General features: G+C 40.6%; 1 protein-coding gene across 1 annotated transcript in view; it reads right to left on the bottom strand.

Moving 5' to 3' along the window:
• LOC133983164 (dolichyl-diphosphooligosaccharide--protein glycosyltransferase subunit STT3B-like) overlaps positions 1 to 26,828 on the bottom strand; it is a 63,150-nt gene that overhangs the window by 23,947 nt on the left and 12,375 nt on the right. The window contains exons 2-3 of the mRNA XM_062422131.1: positions 2,688 to 2,796; positions 547 to 834 (exon numbers count right to left, since the gene is read on the bottom strand). Of these exons, the coding sequence (XP_062278115.1) occupies positions 547 to 834; positions 2,688 to 2,796 (397 nt within the window). The remainder of the gene's footprint in view (positions 1 to 546; positions 835 to 2,687; positions 2,797 to 26,828) is intronic.

Here is a 26,828-nt window from a genome sequence, read left to right as displayed (position 1 = left end):
AGCTTCTGTTTTAATTGGAAATGACACTGGCAGCATAGATCACTACTACTGCTACTGAGTGGTTCCACAAAATAACAATTCTCTAACATAAACCTGCCAACATGAACCAGATTTCAGAATTATGAAGTCAATTAAAACTCTGTCTGTGGGCTCATCACTATGAGAAAAAATATATTGATTAGAGCAGCTTTAAGTCTACTGTTAGGTAGATTTGACTCATTTGGACGACTGAAGCTTCATATTAGTTTCAGATCAACTTTTAAACACATTTTTACACAGAAGGAGGATTTAGTCCTCCATCACTTACATTGTAAATGCATAATGAAGGGATCTTCTAATGGTCAGTATGAACTAGAGGAATGATTACAGCAAGAAAAATCTACTTCATTCTTGACTTTTTTTAAGCCAGACTTGAAAAATGATGAAATCATCCTTTACACTTTATTTCACAACTTCTAACAAAGAGCAGCCAACTGAAACATGAATAAGCACCAGTTTAAAGAGCTGCATACAACAGGAAGACTAACACAGCATGTAATGGCGTACCCATAGATAATAGGTGAACTGCAGGGCAAAGATGGCGATGCCTTCATTGTCGAAGGAGCCCGCCACAGAGCGGGAGATGTAGCCTGGGACGATGGCGATGAAGCAGGCCGCCAGCAGTCCCGCCCCCTGGTTCCACAGCTCTTTCGTCAGCAGAAAGGTGGAGATGGAGGTCAGGCCGCTGAACACCGGCGCCAGGAACACGCACACGTCCCGGATGTGGACGGTGATGTGCAGAAGGTTGAGCACATAGTGGATGAGGCCCGCTGTGACCATTAAACCTGGGTACACCTGGAGGAGGGAGGGGAAAGATGATTTCGGATCTCTCAAAATCCAAATTTTCTGTATATAATTTATAAGAGTCGACTGTTATTGACTCATTCTGAATAGGCAGAAAGGAAATCAGCTCTTCTTCATATAATATGTATTTAATGTGATGAGAAGAGCACTGATATTGACAAGCTGGCAAAATGCTGCTTCATGCATCTTTTCACTGCTGTGACTGCAAAATGTCATCATTAACTGTTTCAAATGAGTAATTAAAGAGCAGGGAAAAAATACACACACACACACACACACACACATTACAATACTGTAGCTAGCTCACAGAAAGCCTATATCATCACCTTGACAACAAGTTTCCCATGAAAGCAAATGTTACTGTATTTCCTGTTTCCAAACCAACTGTAAAGGCTCAAACGCACTGAAAGTGATGTACACATTGTACATATTGATACTATTTTTTATTACCAGTTGTTCTTACTGTTGCTTGTTTACCTGCTATCATTTATTGTTCTTTAGTCTTTTACTGATGCTTTAACGCTGTAAATTTCCCCATCATGGGACAAATAAAAGATTATCTTACTGTTTTAAATCGCTGAATGTGCACCAAAAATGTTACGAGGTGCATCAAACTGCCTTGATGTCCCTACTCTGACCTTGTTTTGATTTTAGAGCTTCTACTGAGGATCCAGCGACCACAGCTGTTTTTTTTCTTGGTGAAAAAAAAAAGAGAGAGAGAGAGCTGAGAGTGCCATTGGGAGAAAGAGAGAGAGACAGCACAGTGGTTTTAGTGCGAGCAGTGATAGAGTGAATGAGAGAAAATAAAATGTTATTTTCTGATTGTTTCGTGGCGGTTACGCTCTAATGCACAAATAAATCACCATCAAAACCGCTCAGATGATTTATTGTGGAAACAGACGCTCTCGGTTTCATTTTCCCTCCTCTGCATTTCTCCTTCTCATTCATTCGTTCATTACATCTGACTGATGCAGCAGTAAATACAAAGAGCGGCACAAATCTGCCTCGGTTCTGTGGTGTCGGGATTTCAAATCTGATACCTGCAGGAGCATCAAATGACGTGTGTCGATTATCGCTTTCAATGCTAAATAAACTGTCGGAATGAACAGTCTTTGAATGTGATGATTCCAGGCAGCTGTGAGAATTTACACACCTCCCAATGCTTTGCCTCTTAACCAAATATAGTCTGTATCTGAATGCAGTACTGTAAATGCAAACAAATTCAAATATCCACTACAATAAAAGGAGAGACTGAGCAGTGTGTGTTAAGCAGATCTGCTCTGTTCTTATGATGCAAACATCCTGCTTCAAAGTGACACGTATTTAAAGCTGTGGTTTTGTCAGACAAATTAGGAAGGGGGGGGGGAGAGAGAGAGGCGGTGGAGGGAAAAAACAGAACAGTGTGGGGGGAGGCAAGGGAGGAAGATGGGGAAAGTCAGCTTGATAGAGAGAGAGAGAGAGAGAGAGAGAGAGGTTTAAATATACAGTGGAGGAAGTAAGAGATGAGCAGTAGTGTAACGATGTGTTAAAAGTGACCCTGGTCTGTCTGTCCTTTAGCCGTTATGAAGATAGATGTACTCTGTGTGTGGTGTGAGTGCTCCCTGCTGCTCGCTGTCTCCCCCAGGAGCTGTTAAACCATACAGCCATGGCTACTGACTGTCAGTGTGTGTGTGTGTGTGTAGTCAAACGAGAGTTTAATAGGATGATTGAAGATTCATCGCAGTAAAGTGACTCTTGAGGAATAAGGACAAAGAAAGGGGCGGGGTTGAGATAGAAAGTGCACACATTTGCACTACCCCCCCCCGCCCCCACACACACACACACACAGTAGAAGAAAAACTTACAGTGCCCCCTACTATCCTACCCAGAGGGTACCAGGCTCTTTCGTCAAACCAGTTGAGGAACTCATAGAAGCCATTGGTGGTGAGGTGGTGAGTTGACCTGTAGTTGAACCTGAAGGATTAGAGCAGAGGGAGAGAGAGAGGACTGTTAGACACATCACCAACAACTAATAAGAACAGCTACACCAAACAAACAAGAACAGATACACAAGACAAACGAGAACAAACACCAAACTAACAAAAGCATACACAAGACATCTGGGTCTCAATGAAGGGACTAATGCTCAGGTCTAGTTTTACTTTACACCAGAACGATCAGATTCAACAAAACAGATCCACCTACAGCTCTATTCGTGTGGTGGATACACACTCTTAAGCATTTCAGTGTAAGTATTTTCCTCTGATGCATCAGATAGTGAAAATGTTTAAAATACAAGCGTGTTGTTGTACAGCTGCTCCATGGATTTGGGCGGTCTGGTGGCAGGAAAGCTGTGCTTTGAGGTGATTTTGGTGTAGTGGTAATTACAACTTCTATGTTCATCACCTGACACACTCTGGCCCAAAAAGCACTGTCCTGGTTCGATAACATTTAGAAAGTCTGGACGAGCTGTAGAATCCAATCATTTGATCTGCTGGAGGAGGACTCTGACATATGTGCCTCTGAGCAACTTTACTGACATTTCAGTTCATGTACAGATGACAATGAATCAGTTACTGCTCAGTTAATCAATTATAGAGCCAAAGGATGCTTTATATGTATCAACTTGACATTGACTCAGCACAGTGTAAAAATGACGATAGAAAAGAACAAGGGAAACGAGAACATCAATTAAACTGAGAAGTAACAATATGAGGAGAAAAAAAAGAAGGAACAGCAGTCCCACTGAAAGTCCCTGTGTCATTTTATTCATCACTTTCTTTCATATTTGTATGATAATGTAAGATGTTATGGATAGAAACTATAGCTTGTCTTCTAATTTTAAGCTGTAAGGTACTTAATGAGGGGTTACCAAATTCTATCAAAGTGAAAGAGTTTTTTTTTGTTTTTTTAAAGCATATCCAATCTTCTCTAAATGTTAGATGTTAATTAACTCATCCAGCCTCATCTTAGTACTTGGAACACTAGTTGTATTATAGTGTGTGAGGGTTCTTTTTGTTGTTGCTGTAATTAGGACCTAAGAAAGAAAAAGCTTCTGGGTTTAAGTCAGATTCATTGTTGATTCAGCTGAGCCAGGGATGATAAGCGAAGGATTTGGTTTAAGATTGGTGGCAGTGACCTCAGATAATATCAAAGAAGTCTGACTAAAAAGAGCTGGATGTTAAAACTAGGGCTTAATGTTGCTTCAATGATCTGGCAAGTGAGCAACTTTGATAGGAATGAATGGGGTGTAATCTTACAATGCTGTATATCCAGTTAACATTAATATACCCATGTTACCATCACCTACTTTGAGAGTGTAAGTTATTTATTGTACAGTATAAACAAACCCATGTATGGTTATGTGATATAAAATGGTATGTATATAAAAAAGAGAACAAACAACTTCTTATTAAGTAAACTTAAGAATCTTCAAAGTTCCTGCTATGAACAAGTTTGGAAGTTATGATTGTGTCTCAGTATTGGAAAATATTTCATCAAGTAAACTGATGAAATAACATCAATATGAAAAACTGATAGTATTGCACACTTCAACCAGGATACTACAAAACTGACAAGCATGAGAATAGATTCACATGTGAACCTGAACATCACTACAAACATCAGTACCACAGCCAGCCAGTCCCCTCCAGCTGTAAACTCTACAGATGTGACAAGCAGAGAGATTTCAAATTGAAAACTGTGATCGTATTGGGATGTTTCTCCCTGCATGTGGGAACTTCCTCTATCCACAGTGTCTAATCTTTACAATCAGGAAAAAATAGAATCCAGGAAGTCTTGCTAGATGTTTTGTCCTTAAGAGGTGCCGACAAACATGATTAAAAAAAAAAAACTAAGGCACTTAGTCTTAAGGTGAAATAATATAGTGAATTTATTCTTCGAGCATTGGTCAATCAAGTCTTCATCAGGGTCAGGAATCCAAACCTTCTCATCTTATTCACAAGTAGTGATGTGATATATTGTTCAAGTGTATTTCAGGCCTTAAATGTAGTAAAAAGGACATATTAAAGCTGTTCTTTCACAGTATTGCAACGAAAAATCCCCATAGACCACAACTGCAAAAGAGACGTCTGTAAAACTGTTGACGCAGCCGAGAAACGCAATTTCAAAATCATTACAATGTAAAGTCTCTGGGCCGTGCGGAGACACGCACTAGAAACTATAAGCTAGGGACATTTTTTGGTGTATGCGCCAGCCAAGCAACTGTCATAGGATTGAATGGTTGCCATTGTTGGTCCAGTATCAAGTTCTTATAATACATACATGCACAGGTGCTACAATGCAAGCTGTAGCTCAGTGTTCAAACTACACAATTCTATCTGGCTGTTGAGATACCATCAGTACAGAGCATCCTTACAGAAAGGTTTGCAGTGCACCTGACTGAAAGATCTACAATGGGGTGGGTGACGTTTCCACTTAAGTCAGTTCATGTCAGGACAGGTGTGTCCAGGGTAACAGCACACACAGAAACGCAGTTATCTGCTAAAAAAACAGTTGCTGTTAATTGAAAGGAAAACTGGCACAAACTTGTCTTTTCCACCACTACAATCTCAGCTAACAACATGGTAGAAACTAGACTTTACTGCCATTTCCTCTTAGAAACACAAAGAGAAACTGAGAAAATTACAACTTGAGTGTCTCCATTTGTGATTCGTTTTCTCACACTTCTTTTTACCTTCCTTTTTCTTCTTCCTTCTTGTTCCTCCTCAGTCTTTTGTCAGCCTTCTACTTCTCAAGTTGTTTACAGCCAGCGATACTTTTAGTAAGAACAATCCAACTAGAGCCTTGTCTATAATTAGGCGGGTCTGCTAGACTGCTGCTATTGTACGAATGCTGCATCCAGCCCCTGGCTTTCAGACAGAGACTGTGCCCATACACAGCAGTTAGTCTGCTTGTCCCCTGAGCCTTTCCACAAGTATTAAAGAGCTCAATACAAACTGTCCCTCCATGAAAAACAGGAATTTGATGGAGGGATTGCAGCATATGGCTCGCCCAGCCCCCTTCGGATTGAGTGGTAGATTGAGGGTCCATGTGCGGGTGTTTATGCTCGCTCTCGGCGCTCAGCCATTTGATTGAAAAAGAAATAAGGCGAGAGAAAAAAGCGCCAGCATGTACACAGAATCCATCGTGTCTTTGGTGCTCTGGTTCCTTTCATTTTCCTCTTATAATCACAGTCCCTTAAAGCCAGTCGAAATCCCAAAACGTTCAGTCAGCCAGCCAGTGCACAGAAGAAAAACACTTACCATCGACGCTCGATTCTCTGGATGATGGGCTCTTAAACCCCTTCCATCCTGGGTCTCGGGCAAACCGAAATTTTGTCTCGCTCTCATTAAAATGTAGAAAAGCTCTTTTCATGTGCAGGCTCGCCAGAAATAAGCAAAACTGATCTTTCTTGAGCCAGATGAGGACATGAAAATATTTCAAACCATCAGAGAAATGACAGATTCGACTAGTCTCTATTTCATATTCTTTTTTCTTCTCGAAAACTTTATTAGGCCAGGTTCAGATCATCCATCAGATGTCCATCAAACAGAACTTTCACTGCCTTATCCACCATGCAGGTGTATGAGGCAGTTGATGTGTGGTGTGTAGGCCAACACAGACTGGTTCATGCTGGTAACCACTGTGGGACTCTTTATGGAACAACTTCCATACTGATGTTAGACAATTTGAGTCCATTGAGTCCTTTAAATCGATACTTGAGCAAATCATGGCCTACATGATGTGTCGATTTCAGTCTCAATGAATTAACTAAGCGCTGTCCAAACATGGAAATTATTGATTATTGATTATTGTGACTGTTCTGATAACCACTGCATCTCTCTAACCTTATGTTTATTTGTTCCACAAGCACATGAGCATCTGAGCTGTGTGCACATCTCTCTCTCTCTCTCTTTCCTCCTGTCCTTTCTCATCTCTGCTCTGCTTCCCTGGCTGTCGGTGCCACTTCCCTGAGGTTTTGGATCTGGTTTTCCATCCTGCAGGAGTTCAGCTTCACCTCATGTCTGTCTCTCTTTCTCTCTCCTGTGTGAATAATGTCTTTTCTTGTCTCTTCTCCTCTGTGTATGTGAATGTTGTGATGTGAGTCTGTGTAGTCTGTCCTCCTGCCAGGTCTCCATGGTGATGGAGGTCACATGGTTCAGGTCCTGTTCTGTTCTGGTGGCACCTGGAAGCTGCATGGTGTACTCTTCATTGTATTAGTCATACATATCATAAATCCAATATCATTTTGTTATCCTGTTCAATGCTGAATTCTGTCATTTGTGTTCTATTCAGTCCAAACATCTGTTGCACATCTGTCCCTTTTGGGTTAGGCATCCTCGTCTGTTGATCTTCCTGAGGTTTTTTCCATTTTTACGCCATTAAAAAGAGGTTTTTCTTATTCTAATCAAGGGTCTAAGAACAGAGGATTTGGTGTATTTGCTGTACTGTAAAGCCTCCAGGAGCAAATTTGTGATTTGTGATATTGGGCCACACAAATAAAATTGACTTGACTTGATGCAATCACTAAAGCAGGCCGTCGGTATGTTTGGACTCTAGGGGTGCAACAGATCACAAAAATTCAATTTGGATTGTATCACGATTTAGAATCACAGATAAGATCATTTTATCAGACCAGCAAAAAAAAGGAAGAAAATATAACTTTGTTTTCCATTTATTTGGAAACTGAATCAATTGAAAGCAAGGAACTTTTGCCCAAGAACGAAACGAAAACAACAAACAAGATGTCCAATGTTAAAATAAAATACACTAAATATTCTGTAATAATTGTTAAATTAATGTGCAATGTGAGGCATGATACCCTCTTCCTTTAAACATGCCAGTAAATGAAAACATCGCCTGTGTCCACATCATCAAAACTGGATGATAACTCACAAATATGAACACATGTCCTGTTTTTGCAGCTGAGCTTGTTGAACGAGCCTCCAAACAAACATTCAACTGGAGCAAAGTGCACTGCTACCATCAGTTGGATAATTAGCTGCTCAGCTGCAGCACATTAAACAGCATGTAAACATACCTGCAAATGTCACTTCAGACCCTTTAGATGCTGGTCTGGTTCTAACTATTCAAAATCTCTGTTAATGACACACTGCCTGTCTATGACTTGTAGCTACAGCAGTTTATTTACTTTGTCTCCAATCAGAGATTCAATTTTGTGATTAATCCAGAGTTCACATGCATGCTTGAACAGTGGGGGGCAATCAGTATGAATCACAGATCAATTATGTTCCATTACACCACCATTGAGCTCCTATTGTCCAAAGGCTCAAACTGACAGACCTTCATTTATTTTCAGTTATTTTCCAGATGAAATTGAGCTTTTGGATAATTCATTCTTGTGTGTGTATCAAAATGTAATATATTTAAAGTGTAATCCAACAAATTAGAGCTTCAATTTCTTGCTCCATGGCCCCTAACTGTGGTTTGCAACTTCAAAAATATGACTTTACCTATTTAGGCTGGTTTGTGTACCAGAAAACAATCAATCAGTATTAGATTGGGCCTTTTCTAATTACATTAACTCAGTGATCAGCACCGGGGCCCTAAAAAAGCCTGATCAAAGCATCCCTTGTGGGTCTGAAACCAAGTGATGAGTTCACAGTGTAATATAATTGTCAGGCACACAGCGGCCTACTTATGTCACACACATCCTTGTCCCTGGAAGATAAACTAATAAAACAAATACAAGATGTATGACACTGCTACTGGCTGGATGAACTCTGTGCATTATTCACTCTTGGCTAATAGCTTTAGTGTGCAGAGGAGAAAATATATTCAGATGTCAATTTGTTTAAATCCACGGAGAGTAACAAATGTGTGTTTTCTTCTCGGTTTTTCACTTAAATATATTGCTGAAGGAGTTTTTTTTGTTTTTTTTGTTTTTTTTAATTGTTCCCAGCTGCAAAATCCAGCACCGAATACATACATTTTGGGTACAGCAGTCATTGTCAGTCAATTGTCATTAGGTAAATAAGCTCGACAAATTAAAGTCTGTAAATAATTCAGACTCACAGCTGAAAGCTTTACTATAAAGCTATAGCACCTTCTCTGCCCCCCGCCAAGGAGACACTGAAGCACTGAATGAGAACAAAAAGTGCCAGCATCATTTGCACTAATTGCCATGGCAACAGTTGTATAGCAGCCTGTCACTGCAAATTGAAAATAGTTTAAAGCGTATCTCTGAGGTGAACTTAAACGCTTTCATAAACGCAAGCAAACAAACTCGGTTTCTTTTGTAGATGTGTGCAGAAATTCCTCTGGGCCAACGTGTCGTTTTATTTTGAAAGCGATTGTAGTGTCTCCTTTGGCAATCAGCCTCTGGTGGTTTTTGAAGTGGTGCAGTGCAGCGGTAAGGTCGCACGTTTAAATCTTGATGCTAAAGTCTCGTATGTGATTGATGATTGACACCGATCCATAATCCTGCTTTTAATCACCCAAGACAATAAATAAAATAAAGCTGATTTACAATTTTCCTTCAATCAATTTCATCAGTTGTGTGTAAAAGAAATCTAACAGGTGTGTTTATTTATTGGTAAAGATGGAGTTAGATCATTTAATATCTTTATCTCCCTTTAGATATTCTCATCTCTTTGCTGTGTCATCTTTTCCTGGACACACATGGGAGTTAACACCCTGCTTTATCATCTCTGAAATAAGCGCTTCCTCCTCCCTGGGTGCACGCCGACAATCGCTCTGCTGTATCTTTAAGCATGGCAGATGGCCAAAAGAGCATCCGAACCGAGGGCGGCGTCACCTTTTAATGACCCGCTCTATCTCTTTCCAAAGATGGGCAGGGCCTCTGCAGGGGCGATCGTGCTACCTGCTGCTTTCAGATGTTGTGCGTGTGTGTGTGTTTGAGCCCCGACGCAGGAGGACTGGGGAAAAAAAGACACATAGCTCGGAAGAGATGACAGGAGGTGGCATCAAAGAGACGAACGCACAGCTGCACGCTTCAATCACACATGCAGCCAAACAGTATGAACACACGAGGCTGATACGCACACAAATAAAATAAAGCATGAGATTATATTTCTACAAATAATTCCACAAAGAAACAGTGTTGTGCATGTTTTGTGTATGGCTTAAGACTTATTTTATGTACACGCTGCATTTCAATAGCAGGGATGCATCATTTCCTGCAGCTTCCTTCCTCTAACCCTATTCCATCCTTCAAACCCTTAATTTCATTGTGGTGAGTAATAGGCATAGAGCGACTATTTGCTTAAGGTAGCACAGAGCCAGAACAAAGCTGCAGCTACACACACCTCCACTGCCTCACCTGCATTCCCAAACAGATGTTTTTTACTGTATTCAGTCCTCTAACAGCTGCCTCACTTGCATGCAAAACCAGCACGACTGAAGTGGTTCGTTTCATATACGTTTTCTGCAATAACACCGCATATGAAAGTCATTCTGGGAAAGATGGGAGCAGGGGAATATCCTTGTGATCTACAGATTCTGTAGGATGTGTATGTGGCGCGTTCTGTTTTAAAGCGGGGCGTTCTTGAGGGAAACCGCAACGAGAACAGTAAATCCACCTAAAACTATTCAAACACTTTCTTTACACAAACACAGACTGTCTGACAATTTGTTTAAAGCTTGAGATGTTAGAGTATATCTCTGGCTTAGGCTGTATGAATTGCAGCCTTTTCATTACCAGACTGTTAAGTCAAGACTCCCATAGAGTCTCATGAGAGCGAGACAGACCAAACTTAAAAGCTCACTGTGCTTTTTTAAGAGTCAAATACTGGACAAGAAAAACAAAGTCTGAAGTCTTTATTTATGATGCACGTGTTGCTATAGAAAAGAAAACCCGTATAAATAAAGCCAGGAAATCAGGTTTTATCCAGCAGAATACTACCTACATCTACAGAAGTCTCTTGTCCCAAACTCCAAATAGGGATCACATTTCTTGTTTATATGGTTTTTTAAAGAGATTAGTTTACTGAAGAGAGGTTGCAGCAACCAGCAACCAGGCTAGTTAAGGGCATGTAAACTCACTGACGTATGACTATAAAGTGAAATACACCGTGACAAACATGGCCACACACACAGAGGGGAACACACATGGCCCTGACTTCACCCGGGCTCATGTGACATATTCTCAACTAGTCACTGTACTGTTGTAATATATTGTTCTGTTAAGTTTTGCTATCTTGATTTTAGTCTTCTTTGAAAAACTCTGCAAGTTCATTCACAATCAGCTATTAATTGAGTTGATTGTTACCCTGGAATAAAGAAACCTGTGGGTAACCTAAAGAGGAGAGCTTTACTGGATCTGACAGCAGCAACCTCTATATAAACATACTGCTGAACTAGTTAGACTATGTTAATGTACAGCCTGTTGCTCACCCCGTTTGTGTGTGCTTGTTCTGATTTAGTTGAGTATTAACGAGTAAAACACCCACCGATGGAAGCCGCAACAAAGAGTGAAAACAGAGTCCACATACTGGCCAACGTATTATTAAAGGTGCAGTGTGTAGAATTTAGTGGTATCTAGTGGAGCGAACTTGGAAGAAATGGATGATAATATATATGTAAAGTATGTTTAAGTTAAGGGAATAGGAATCATTGTGTTTCTGTTACTGTAGAATGAGCCCTTTATATCTAGGGGAGTGGGTCCTTTTCTATGGAGCCCGCCATGTCGCACTACCATGTTCCTACAATAGCCAAGAAAGGACAAACCAAACACTGGCTCTAGAGAGGGCCTTTTGAGGGTTTTTTCCGAGTTTCATGGCCACCATAGGTTCTACTACACACTTCGAAGGGGAAGTGGAGTGGGGTGGGTGGGGGAGGGGGTATTCTGTTGGTTACAATTCGCATTAGAAAAAATCCTGCACCCTGCTCCTTTAAATGTAGGACTTGACAACTGGCTGCCTGTATGGCAAAGGAACCATTTCATATATTTAAACATTCTACATGTAGAACTTCCTAATTTACTTCTCTTATGTCAGAGGTGTTCAAACTATTCCGTAAAGGTGATTGGTCGAATCGTGTGCTCTTGATTGGTTGGAACAAAAACCTGCAGGCACCCTACCCTTTATGGAATAGTTCGGACATGCCTGTTTCATGTGTGATCGAACTGAACACGGTGTTGATATAATGTGTCTGATGAGAAGCATTCAGCTAACCGTCGCAGCATGGAGGTCAGGATTTGTCTTTATTATCTCTGAGAAGGAGACTGAGCCGGCACAGGCAGCCCTAGTTTCACAGCATCACAGAACTGGAAATGTCTAAAATATATTGAGATTGGTGCCGTGCTGGAAAGTGCTAGCCGCACAGATGAGTGGGCGGGGGTCAGAGGCCCTGGGTTAAAATAGTTATAGCTATAATAGCATTTTCTGGTCACCTGCGTGGCCTGTGCTGCTGTGACAGCAGCCACGTTGTGTAACTGGTCAGCGGAGGGAGGCAGAGAGGAGTGTAGAGAGGATGGGCAGGGCTCTCTGAATGCTTGATGAGACGGGGGCAGCCGACATGAAAGAAACGAGGCTCTCTTTTCCTGCTTCTCCATCTGTCTGCAACCGCAAACAATCCCCCTAAAAATTGCTCTTATCATCTCTAAACTCCACTGGCCCAATTTTATGTAAAACCTAATTTCACAGTCCGCGAAGATAGAAGACGGAGGGGGCTCAACTCCTCATACTGTTCACAAAGGTCTTGAAGGAATGAACATCCAGACTCATATCTAAACACTCTGATTCAATAGTGTAATTTGTATTTACAGCAAAATGTGAACTTTTCAAGAAGCTGCTTTAGTGTTCAGCCCCAAAAACCAGGGAAGAATCGCCTCTCCTTGGATGAAGCTGATAGATCTAGAAGATGATTTTTTAAAATCGGTCAATAGAAGATTTGTTGTCTCTATTTGCATTGTGTTACCATGTGATTTCTATGATGTCTTTACTTTTGGATTCCGTTCTTCTGGTCTGTTTTCAATGAGCTATAAAGCAGTTGGATAAACTCAATTCATTTTTTATATAACTAAAGTTGAGTTTCTATCATTTGTCCGTACACTGAAAGGAACACAGCGACTTTAAGTTTAAAAAACACATCATGAAGTGTTTCAGTCCTGGTAATAGAGTGAGGTCATAGCTAATTACAGTGATTAATTGAAAAAGGCTCAGAGAGCATGTTTGTAACATTCACATTACAGAGCTTGTGAGCTGAGGTCACAGCAAGAAAAATAACAATTCAATTAAAAAATGTGTCATTAAAAAATATCAAATGTGTTTAGTTTTCTTCTGTAAGACAAAGATAAAAAGGACTTATGTGTATATGAAATATTTAACTCATAGGATCTCGCTCCGCCAACTAAAAATGACATTTCTAGACACCCAAAATTCTCCCAAACCTCTTCACCCCCTCTAGTAAACATATTGTGGGGTTATGTGGGCTAAGTATGTGGCTGCAGCTATGATGTGAGTGAATAAAGTAAAGATGGGGGTCCTGACACTTCCTAAGTAGCTAAGTATGTATTTGAACTGGTGCTACGATGTTAAAAGGAGCAGTGTGTAGAATTTAGTGGATGCAATCTACAACCTCAACACTAGATGTCTCTAAATCCTACACACTTTACCTTTAACTGTAACTACGGCATTATATGGTCTTGAAATGACTAACACCACCAATATTGACAACATCCAATATTACTGTTGTTCATAGTGGGTTTTTAACAGTATTTTTACTACTATTGTTTTTATTGCTGTGTACTTACTTATTATGTATTGTTCTTTATTCTTTTTATTGATGCTCTTTCTGTTTTTTTGCTATCCACTTGCTGCAATACTGTAAATTTCCCCACTGTGGGACTTATAAAGGAATATCTTATCTTATACTATTCATCACAATTATGTCTGGGACATATAGTAATATATCCAACAACAGTAGTTTATCTTGACAGGCCTACATCGAAGCGGAACTGATCTTGACATGGACCCAGGAGCCAAGCTGGTTCTCAGATTCCAAATTAAAGCCAGTTATACAAATTATTGGAGGGCTTTAGAGGAAGAAAGAGAGAAGGCACAGGAGGAGGATGAAACAGCAGAAGAAAAAGAAGAGTGTGGAGGCGAGTGAACAGAGGCTTGTCTTACTTTGACGTGACGGCTTCTCAATGCAGAGCTTCAGAGTAGCTCCACAGAACATTTGACAACGTATCACGTGTAAAATATGATAATAAAAAAAACCGACATGACTGAACAGACAAGCGCTCAATTTTGGATAGCTGTCGATTCAAGTCAAACACATTTGGTTCTCATTAGCATTTTAATGTTACACCTTTAATGCGTAACTGTGAATTGACTAAATGGAAAATATGAAGAGGCTTGATCGAAATTAGCGCCCAGGGAAGTTTAAACATGAACAAGGTGGGGGGGGGGGAGTGATATGCTGACACCAGAGAGAAAAGTGTACAAGATTGACCTCCCACATCCCATTCTGTTTGGTTAGGTAAAGAGTCGGGGAGGTTCGGCGTGTGGAAGTCAGAGCCACTGAGTGAAAATTAAGCCGGTTTAAAGCCTAGGGAGAGGAGGAGGACCTCACACAAAAGCATTTATTAAAATCTGATGATGTCTCATCAAATTCCTGCGAATCCTATATTGCACTAAGCGGAGGCAGGCAGGCAGGAGACACAATGAGAATGGCTGCACCTGAGTATGACTGGCTGATTAAAAAACAGCACCCAGGGGCTTGGTGAGAAGCAACAATTGCATAACTTTTCCCCCACCTATCTCTGCATAAGCCAAATAAATCAGATAGGACCATTTCCAAACTAAATTAACCTTAATCCTCCTGCTCCGTTTGCAACTCGGAGGCTGTTGACAAAATAAGGGGGATCATAATTTGGAATATTATAGAGGAAGTGGTGACCTTCATTTATTCATTCATTTTTTAAATCACCTACAAGATAGCAACAGGGGGAGTAAAGCGTCAGAAAGGATAACCACATGTGGTCTTACACTTGGCCAGTAACAAGCAAATTAGAGGGGTTTTTGGTACCCTGGGGCAGCTGTAGTGAACATTTGCTTTAGTTATCTAGGGAGAAGGGAAAATAGACCCCATCAGTGAACCGAGGCTCAGACCGGTGTCATAGCAGCAGCTAAAGAGACGTATTAATTATCTTCTAAAAGAAAAAAAAACATACGTGTTCTTCTCTGGGGAAGAGCACTCAAAGCAACATCAAAACTGTCCGTGTAGCTCTATATATAAGCTTGCAGGATTAAGCCTATTATTGGCAGGTTACAGGTTCAACTCTAGCTCCAAAAAAAAAAAAAAAAACAGTGACGGTGACTAATGTTTTTTTTTGGGACCATGACGCATGTTTAAAATAGTCCTTTTTTGACTGAAACCGCACCTCAAATAAAAATAAAAAATCCTATTCAAGAAAAGTCATTTGAGTTAGTAGGCTATTTCATGCTCTGATTCTCTGCATTTCAAGTCCATTTCAGAAACTGATGAGAAAGAGAAGAAAGCCTTTAAAGAGGAGTGTACCAGTGTGGTCACTGTTCCCCTCATCTCATCATGTTGGTGTGATTCCTTACATCAATCTGTACTGTTCACCGGTGCGGCCCGAGTGCCTTTTATTCAAGTTTTTTTAGTATTGGTGTTGTAACGTACTTGTAAAAAAAAGCACAAAGAGTACGGTGCACATCATGTCATCTGATGCAGTCTAATGCTCACTCTTCTTTTAGCTCAGTTTTGGTCTCCGTTTACTCCTGAGAAAAACATCCAGCAATATGTGTGACCTTCTTTACCACTATGAGTATATTCCAGTCTCTGTGTAGCTTGGTGCTGGACAGGTAGTTGGTTTATCAGACTGCTTCTGCTGGTGTATAAAGGGTTAATTCAAGAAAAAACCAGCAAGTCAGAAGATGTTGCTAAGCTGTACAGTTAGATTAAAATTCTCTTCATTATGACACAGACATTTTAGTCAATTTTAATATAAAATATATTGATTAACGCAGCTTTCAGGAGACATTTGATTAAAGGAAATCAATGCTGACTCCACCTTGTACTTGGAAATTACTACCTGATAAAAATCTGTCCCTTATCTGAACTTTACATTCATTTCACACTAAGTACATTCTCGAACACCTGCGGCAACTGCTGAATAAAAGGTCAGACTTTTTTTTTTTAAAGAAAAAGGATTCATAACATTCACACACATAGAGCAGGTGGGAGGGAGGTGTGTGCTGGTGCAGTGTGTGTGAGTTTTTAGGGAAGCCAGAGTGCACAGTGGAGCACAACCAGTCACATGACATGAGCAGGTGCTTCTTACTGATTTTGGTAAAGTATCCTAAAAGCTACCGAATGGAGGAAAACTTTCATGGCGAACTTGACACACGACTGATTAGCAGCCTGACGGAGCAGAATACAATCCCTGCTGCTTCTAACTGCTCTCCTCCTTCACTCTTCTCTCTCTCTCACCGGCCTCATCTGCTCACTTAGGTCCCAGTGTGTGGGACTGCTACTGTTCTAACTGATACATTTTGCTGCTTGATGCTGCACGGAGCCGAGGAGGAATACATTAGAGAAAAATCTATAAGACGGAGAGGTAAAACCAGTACAGCTCGATGTCTATCTAGAAAAATTACACCTCAAATCTTTTCTATAAAGTTTATATCAGCTGATGAGATAAAGAAAAGAGGAGGAGGGATTCACATCAGCCTCCTGGAAGAGCTTACCTTGCTGACTTTTTTTTAAATTTTTTATACCTGACACACTGAAAAAGCCTTCCTTCTGGACAGTAGGCGCCATTAAATATACATAAAGGAAATGTGCCTTCTTGGATTTTTGGAGCGAGTGAGTGTGAGGAAGAAGAGCGTATGTGTGTGTGTGTTTGAGTGTGTGAGGATGAAGTGAGGGCTCGGAGGAGCTGAAATTCTGCACCGTATTGATTCTAAACTTTTTTTGACCTTTGACACTTCAAAGTCAAGGGATGTCTACAGTGCTGAACTCATAAAACTTTTTCTGGAACATTATATTAACACTTGTGGTCACATATGCTGAGTTTAATCCAACCACCACAAAGTGATCACTTTGTTGAGCACTACAGAATTGATCTAATTGCTGTTCCTTAATAAAAGGCGAGTTCACAGGGTTGGTTCGGGCTCTTCTTTTTTTTTAAAGCGGAGCTGGTGGTTGGTCGGTCAGAAGCACTAACAGCCTAACAACAACACTGTCTCAGCCCATTGCAGTCATGATGATTATTTAATGAGGAGTTGCTTTGCTTCTCCAACCAGCTGCTCGACACATCTGAGTGCCTCAGGAGCAGATTAGGAGATGAGACGGACCAGCTCTGCAAACTATCATTTACTGCACATACACAACAACAGTGAAGCATAGGCTATTCACAAAGCCTCTGGAAAAAGACAAAAAAGTTTTCTTTTGATGAAAGCCTATTGACCACAGCATGTAAAGGTCTATCAGCTCACTTCAATTTCTGACTCAATAGAACAAGTGTCTGTAATCACATAGGTTGATCTAATCGTTTTTGCTGTGTCTTGAAATGTCTAACCACACACAAGCATATTAGCAATGCAGCTCTTGAGCTACTGAGGCAATGATGCTTGCGCTCCAGTAGAGCTGCTGGCTCTTCCAGGCTGTAAAGCACGCAGCTTACAGCGGACAGACCGGCTTATTTCAACTAGGAAAAGGGGGTTTGTGCCACATCTCTTGAGCAGCCCACGGTGCAGTTCAAAGCAGCTTACAGCTACTCTACAACAGTGCTTCCCTAAGTGGGTGCCACAGCATTCCAGGGTGCCTGAAGGACAGGCTGAGGGCGCCGCGACACCCATTTACAATTTTTGTCTTTACAGCCCGTTCACTGCAGGCGTACACTTAATCACTCAGAAACTACCAGATGTTTACTTTAAATACATTTTTACATTACGTTTTCAAACACATAGCGACGGGAGAAATGAGCAAACATGGAAATCACTGCATTAGTTAGATATGCAATTATGTTGTACTGACAGCACACGGTTGTCAGTTGTCATAGTAACACAATGTGCTCTGTGAGTGCTCGAGGTTTTTTCAGGTGCACAGGAGTCAGAGCTTATGACTATGAGGGGAAGAGATGAGCAGATCTCTTTCTGTAAATAAAGCTAGAAGAAAAACACTGATACTTATCAGCCCTCAGCACATCCTGAGACAAACCTGTGCACAACAACAGGAAGCGTTCACAGGCTTCTGTGGAAAGAGGAATCCCGCTCGTTATCCCCGCACTGTGACACTTTATCTGCAGGGAAAACTATGTCACGCTGCAAAAGGTGCCAAGTGAGCTCCAGAACCATCTAGAGACAAAGCACTGCTCTCTAGTCAAAACAAGTTAATTGAATAGTTTAAGCCACAGAGAGGTAAATTAAAAACACAAATCAATTTCATGCATGCATCTTTGTTTTTGTTACTGAAAACCCCAAAATGTTAGCTTTTGTTTCTGAAAAGGAAAAAAAGGAAATGCTTACTTTTCTCATTTTCTATTGATGGTTTAGTTTAAGTTAAATGTCAATCTGGAAATCCAGACAGCAAACTGAAACAGTTTACTTTCTTTTTGGTATTATTAGATATCATTTCATATGTCATGTGTTAGCTGACTTCCTTATTAGACAGAGATTAACCCAGTCTTATTCTACTTCATCTTCATATTAGTTAATATGTCAAATGTCATGTGTCTAGCCCGACCGATACTGGATTTTAGGGGCTGATGCCAATACAGACACAATGAAGCAAAAAAAGTCTGATATCAATATATATTGGCCAATAACGTTATATGTACAGAACATACACATAAACACACTTTTTCTCAGATATCCCTCAAATGTGGTTATTAATCAATATGTAATGGATATTGATATATTACAGTTTAATAATCAACTTTATTGTATAAAATGACATCAGTGCACTGAAACTGTAAACACCGCTGGGAATTATAATTAGCTATGAAAAAACGCAGACAACAATTATAAATATAATATGACTAAATTTTATTTTAAAATATCGGCACATATCGGACAACTAATTCGCTGATACTGATATATCTGTGATAGGGCAATATCATATCGGCTATCCGATTCTTAACAATACCCAGCCCTATCATTTAACCTTAATTAAAAATGTTATATGGAGTCTAAGATGACTTTATTTGAAGAAAAGGTAGTAACTGCTACTTATCCTGGTCTTCACACTGATAACCCTGCATACACAATACATGCATACAGTAGAAACAGATGCAAACACATGGGATATCTCATTATTGCCTTTTAAGGAAACACACTGCTTACACACAAACTAACCATTATCACCTCATTCTGTCACTGCTGGAGCTCAGGAGCAGAGAGCTGATTTCTGTATGTATTACCCACAGTGTCTGGCACTTCTCAGAGCTCGCTGGCCATTTTCCCTCTCCTTTATGTACGAGTCAAAACAATGTCTCGGGCACTGAATAAAACTTTCCAGCTGATGGCTGATTACTGTGAATTGCCACCACGGCTGACGGATGATACAAGCTGACCGGCCACGGCAAGAAATTGACCTCCATTTAGCTGATGGCCTGGTGCCATTACTCTGCATGTCAGACTAAGTTATTAAGTGCTCAGTACGCAGCATGGCTACACAAGTGATATGGTCGCGCTGCTAGAAAAGCCTCTGTGGGAAAAAAAAGTTGGGTACAGAGTTAGCTTACTTTAAAAAAAATTCAATTTAGTTGAATTTTATTTCCTGAGTGTTTACTTTAATCTTTTATTTTTTTACACTTGAGAGGAAACTTTAAAGAAACCTTAAAGTTCACTTCAAGGAAATCTAGTGATAAAGCCCTACTCTTAGCACTGATGATTTCTATATCTTTACACACACACACGCACACACACACACACACACCCCTGATACGTGTTCGGACTATGATTGTCACATTTACTGCTCTGGTAACAGACAAGCTTTGAACTATCTGAACTGTTTTGCTTTGGTCTTTAATATTTTCCACTGACTCCATTTCCTTTCCTATCACTGCAGCCCCCCCCCCCACCCCCGCTACGCCGGCGTAAAAATCATGCGGGTTTATTAGGAATACAGAGGATGCCGCGGTCCGTCTGGGTGTACTGGGCTGTATAATGCAGACCGTGAAATCTAGCTGGCTCGCTGGAAGCAGGAGTCATCCACGTGAACGCGACGCTCGCCCTACAGGCTCCAGACTATATGACAAAATGTATTAGAGCTATTAGAGATTATAGACAGAGGCGGTGGCTGGCCTGGCCTTGGTTTTGGTTGTTTACTGTATCGCTGAAGGCACTGATCATTCCTCTGAGAATAAAATGCTTTCTCTTTAAAACTTCTGCAGAGACGAAAAAAAAATAAAAAATCTCCCAGCATAAGCAGGGCCGAGGCTCATCCACTCAGCTTCTCTTGGTGTCTCTCCTCCACTCTATCTCCATTCAGGCTGAGGTCAACTTCTAATAATAAATGACATAGCTATAGTGGCGGAAATGGCTGCCACTGTATGTATCTCATATTCAGAGCCGGTCATTGATACTGAGACAAGGTTGCCGTGTGAATGACTTGCGGTCGCCGTCATCAGAGTGCAAAGTAAAAGCATGACGTTTCCATTATGGACGCAGTGGAACATGTAGGTCAATGTGGTCACACCGGTTCTAACTGTGCAGAAACAGAGAGAGAGGGTGGAGGGGAGGGGATGCATAAAGAATAACTAGAGCATTTGCAGTTTGTCACTGAGAGGCCTGAAGCTTTGTTTCTTAAATTAGAGGTCACAGGCCTATCTATGTAGGGAGGCTGCCCACATGATGAAGTAGGCAATATGTTTCAATGAGTCTGGCTTCTAGGGCAGGACTGTCCTATTTGTCATTTAGCTCTCAGGCTGAGAGGGAAAATTCACAAAGCTTCTCCCTCGACTAGGGGCTCAGCGATCACTTTTTAACTTGGCTTTTTGAACGAGCAGCTGGTAAACTGCTGGTGGATCGGGAGTTCTGTCGATTAACAAAAAAAAAAAACTGAATTACCTTCAAGTGCAAAAAGCGAGTCTACTGGAGCCAAAAACTGAGCTGAGTGACATCTGTAACGATTGTCATGGCAGGAATTCTTTTACACCCATTTAAAAAAGGGGAACACTGCATGATTCAGTAACACAAGGATAAAGCTGAAATATTGTTGCCATGGTTACCTGCATTTTAATATATCTTTTGAGCTGATTTAGAATGGTGGCAAAAATTTTGACCAGATTTTATTTAAAAAGGTGCTCTATTATACAAACAGGTCTCTCAGCCAATCAGAAACCATGGATAACCTCGTAGTTTTGTGGGACTGTTCCTGTACTTCTAAGCCATGTTTAGCTGTCCCGCCTAGGTGTGTATGATATCTATTGTGTACAATTATGTTTCAATTGTTGTTTTAACAATGTGCAAGCTGACGTTATCGATTATGTTCCTCACTTTGCAAAAAACTATCAAAAACAGCCAAGGACCAACTATTTTTTTTATTGTATTAAAGTGTATTATATCGGGATATTAATGACCTTATATTGGGATATGAGATTTTTGATCTACTAACGCAGCGCACTGAGGTTTGCGTCTTTCAACTGGTACGCGCTGTCCATTTAGTACGTTTGCCATAATGAATATGTAATATGAGACGTTTTAACCCCAGCGTGCAAAATACAGGGAGGAGAAAATGTAAATATGTTATTTAGCACACGCATTGTGATTTACCAAACCTGAAGGTATTATATCTGACACTAACGTCTATAAATAATACCTTTGAAGGACAGGTATTAACCGGCTGCGCACTGCACACAGATGACTTTTGTCACTGTGGAGAGGAGGAGACGGAGGCACAATGACAGAATACACACAGGACGGAGTTTTTCCACCTGTGTTAATATTTTTGGAGTGGAATATTTGTGGTTTTACTAACAGCATTGACTTCGTCACAAATACTCTCCCATATGTCGGTTTTTCTGGTAATACTTGTTTTTGTTATAACTCAATATATTAGTTAACCTCTTCCACTAGAACCTGATTACATGCTCGTCCAAACTCTCCATTAAGACACAAAACCCTCATTTAAGAAGAATTAAAGGTAAATAACTCTGTTCCCAACCATAATGACAGTCTGTGTTTTTACAGAAGTATCAATATCATGATATTGATATAATATCAATACACTGTTTGGCCCTACAGTATATTTAGCTGAATTTACTATTACTTTGTTGACCTGAGATATTACACCTCACTCTCCTGTGCTGATCCAGGTCACCAGCCAGGACTCAGCAGCATCCAATCAGCAACACAGATCAATCTCCTTATTCAGACCCCTCTAATCTCTTTATCTAAAGAAAATGCAACCACACCGCCATTATCTCCTTCACCAAAATCCCCATATGTTCACTTCATGACACTGCCGGGCAAACATGCAGGGGCCTGTAGCTCCGCTGGGAGTCGAGCCACATGACAGGAAAAACAAGAAAAACAAAAACACGAGGGAGCACACAAAGAAACATAGATCATGTCACAGAATGATGAGAGACAAAAGGGAAAGAAGCAACAACCAGAGAGTAAAAAGAAAAGAGAGCATGGGCTGGTCGGGTTATATTGAAGAGGAATTTTGTGCTAGAATAACTCTGGGCTGACTGGCAACCAGCAGCAACCTAATGCCTAAGAAGACACAAATATAATTGACCAAATCCAGGGAGAGGAAGGTAGGAGGGAAAGATAGAGAAGTGAGAAAGGAGGAGATATCAGTGAAGCCTAGCAGGGAGTCAAGTGAAGAAACTGGACCTTTTTCTTTTTTCAGTTAAATTCTCCAATTTTATTACAGAGTTGTGCAGCAAATTCTAAAGTTATGTAACACAAAGGAAAACAAGCTCCTTTTGTCTTATTTTGTCGGTTTATCAAACTGGGACAAAGAAAGAGTAATCCTGATAAATATTTATCAGTGACAGCCACAGAGACTCTGTTTGTTGTCACATTAAAAGATTAATAAACCGCGAGGGGAAAAGAAAGAAAGCGAGGCCATTATGATCATTTCTAGCTTTGTTTGTACGTTTAATCAGGATAACGACGTTTCTTTGATGGGACGTTTGCGGAGGAAGTCGCTTCCTTTAATATGCGGGATCTTAGCGGAAGAACAGTGGGGAGGAGGGACATCAAGGAAACGGCGGAGGATTCTAGGGTGGAAATTACCTCTTCGGGGACTGCCGTGGGTTTTCTCCACTTTCTCACCGTGTCTACTGTGCTTTTACTGTCAGGGTTATGTTTCAGTTGACTTAACTGCCTTTTTATAAGCATTCTGTCAACAACATTTTCATTATCACCCTGGAAAGTCCTGCTGAGTCGATGCTGGGAAAATTGACTGTCATGATCACTGCAACAAACACAAGGCTTCATTAGAAAATGCTTAACGTGGAATAGTGAGATATAAGATGATGGTAAGTAAAAAAAACACCAGCGTGGATTTCCCCCAAACACAGTGAGGACTCATCTTGCAGTAACCACAAACACTAAAGGCAGAGAAATATTTGAACTTTGGAATTTATTATCTACTTTTCTACTGTGTACATTCATATTTGGATGAGCGTGTGTCCTGTTGAACATAAATAAGTGTATTCACATGTACTTCACATCAAATTTAACCTGTAACCAGATGTTCATGTGATCAATAAACCTGATTTCGGGTAAGTTTAGGGTTTAGGAAATCATATCTTCTCAGCTATATTTCTCCTGGATACTTTGATTTTGGGTTACTGCTTTGGGCTTGGACACATGTTTACATCAGCTAGAGAAAGTATTGCTATGAGAGCAGGGCAGCAGGATGAAAGGTAAGCAGCATGTCCATCATTGTCTACACAGGATGTGTTCAGGCCCAGTACTGAGTGTAGGTAACCCATGTGTTGCCTTTAACTATGATAATAATAGTACAAATGTCCAGTGGTGGAAGCAGACTTGTTTAGACTTTTAGATGGTGCCTTATGTTCAGTTTTGCTGTGATACTTCCCTGCTTTAAGTCTTTTGTCATGCACACGCATTACCTGTTTACATAGCCAAGAAACTGACAAAATCTATCAAGGAAATCAAGTTCCTCTAATCCCAACCCATATTATGGTAACCAGGGTCTCATTTACATGACTTTTAAGAAGTTTACTGGGGAAATCTGACTGAAGGAACAGGTGAAGAGATAGAGTGGGGATTCCTAGAGCACGATGAGGTGGAAGTGAGTGAGCCGGAGCAGGAGCCTGCAGCCAGCCTGCATCTGTTTACTCATTAAATGAACCATGACAAATCCTCACTGGTTATGCACAGCGAGCTACTTCTGCACACACACACACACAAGGACCAACAACACTCATCTGATCCCAAAACAGATAACAAATGGACTGAAATGGTTACAGATGACTTTCAACCTAATGGGATAATCTGCAAGCCCAGCACATTCACCCTAAAACTGATGCATTTGGAAATACTCTGGGAGCTTAAATCAGTCAGATGTGCGGCCTGATTGGCTGCCTGTCTGTCTGTCTGTGTGGAGCCGTCAGCGAGCTTGTCAGCCCCTCTCCACTGAACAAGGAGTGTAAGAGTGATGATAGTGTACAACAGGAGAAAATGGAAAGGGGTGATAGTGCTTTCAGCAGAAAGGATGACATGGCCAAAATGGACAAAAAAAGAAGACAAATGGATGTCAGAGAAGAGTGATGTTTTTCATAATTATCTAAAATCTGCTATTTAATTATGAATCTTTCAGGAATGAAGTCAAGCAAAGGGAACCCTGCAGCTGTCTCTGACAACCAGACAAGTTGCAGTTTAAATCCATGTCTATCCAGCCTCATATCATTTTGGAGTGAAGACTTTGAAGGAATTTAATAAAAAGGCATTCAATCTAATTTCCTTTGATGCTGATGCTGATAGAACACAAAGTTGTAGCCATGACAGTAGACTTCAGATATGAATGTTGCTACACAGACACTACAAATTCTAAATTGTGAAAGCTTCACACACATTCACATTCAACCCAACAGCACAGAAGATCTCTAGAATCACCACAGTCTCCAGGTGGGATAGTATCTGACCTTTTTCTATATAAAATGTCATCACTTCACCATTTTATCTTATTATACATTTGTGCGCAATGTTGTCATAATTAGGGCATACATTCTTGAGTTATGGCCAAATATATGTTGTGAGGTCACAGTGACCTTTGATCACTAACATCTAATCAGTTCATCCCTGATTCCAAATACATGTCTGTGCCACATTTGAAGAAATTCCCTCTCAGAGCATTCACAGTGTGCTTCCACAAAACTAGTTCAAAATCACAGCAGGAGTCGCAAGCATGGGGAGTATAAAGAGCAGTCTGCAGCAGTGTAAGTACCATGGGCCGACATAAAAATTCAGCATATGGCGCTCTGCATTTTAAATGTGTCTGTGATGTTTCCTTCAAGGGAGAATTTGCAAGAAAAGCGCTGCATCTAGTCAGAATGTCTCTATTACGTGATTAGAACAGACTGTATAAACTAACATGTTAAAATACAGAGCAATTACTCAAAAAGACACATTTGTTAAAATGGCCATACCAAATTTTAAAGGGGAACTACCATGCTTTTTCTTGTTTTTAGTAGTTTTTAATGCTACAACGCTCAGCTTACAACAGTTTTTTTTCTTTCAGCCAGAGCTGACATCAGCTTGTGACAGATCCCACATGGTCTTTTGCTCCACACACAGTGCCCCAGTTCACTGCTCTGCTACGCTAACATTATGGCATTTTTCCATTGTAATGAAAACTTTATTATTACATTATTTGACTAAAAACTGCATTTTCACATCATTTTATAGCTTAAAATATTTATAAATTAAAGTTCAGTCAAACAGTGACACAGAGAGCAGAGGAGAGGACACAGAGAGCAGAGGAGAGGACAGAACAGGGGCTGCAGGCTGCTTACCACTTCCTCCAGTCAGCTGCCTGAAGCCTAGAAAGCGTGTATGTGTGGTTAGGGTTCATCATGATTATTCTGTAAAACGTGATATTTCAGCAGTGGCGGTCATCAATTAGAGCCGTGATGCTGCACTTCTGTTTAAAACATACGAGGGGAAACCCTGCGCAGACTGTCACCACGATTTTAATAGACCGACTCATACAGTGAGGTATGTGAAGAACTGCAATTTCACTGTTACTGCAAACTGTGGGAGTCCTAAAGAGAAAAGGACACTTTATCAAACCTTGGAAAACGTCATAATCATACATCATACATGTACACAACATCATACGTTTTTCTCAAGCTATATCCACAGGGCCAATAACCTGGAGAGTTTGTCACCTATTCTCAGTCTGGTTACAAGTGAACTCTGGTACGGTTCGTCTGTAGTATGAATGTGAGCCAACACAACTGCAGGAAGGTGCACTCTTTGGATTAAACCCTCTCCTGTAGGCTGCTGCACTGTACATTATGATCCTGTCTCCTCTTCAGCCAACTGAAGGCAGCAAGTCTTCTTCACTTAACCCAACATACTGTTCTCTAGACGTTGCCTTGAAGTGTGTTCAAATTGCCGCTTGCATATTTAGGGTTGATATACGGCCCGAACGACTCGGCTGGATTATCCATACATCACATCAGATGGTGCCTGGAGGCAGCAGCCAATCTGTCATGTTGGGACGGGGCGGCACCAGTGTGAAAAAAAGAAAACATCGATAGCTTTTATATTCAGAAAGGGCAGATGCACCATTCATAAAGCTCTGGATTTAGCTTTTAGTTAAAATAGAGAATAAGTGAACAATTGAAAAGTAGCTGCTGGTGTGCGTCTCTCAGCATCGCAGAGGCGTGGAGAGAGAAGCTGCTTATTTCAGTAATTACAGTAGTACACTTTATAACTGATAAAAGACCATGTTACTGATCGACCTTCCTGCGTGGAACAATACCTTTGTATCCCTGAGTGCTACGATTCATACGTAGCTTTACTTTTTTCTTTACAAATGGCAAGAATGAAAATTTTTTT

Source organism: Scomber scombrus, chromosome 7 (genome assembly GCF_963691925.1).
Source record: "Scomber scombrus chromosome 7, fScoSco1.1, whole genome shotgun sequence".
NCBI classification, from domain to species: Eukaryota; Metazoa; Chordata; class Actinopteri; order Scombriformes; family Scombridae; genus Scomber; species Scomber scombrus.
This window is presented reverse-complemented; position numbering and strand designations above follow the sequence as displayed.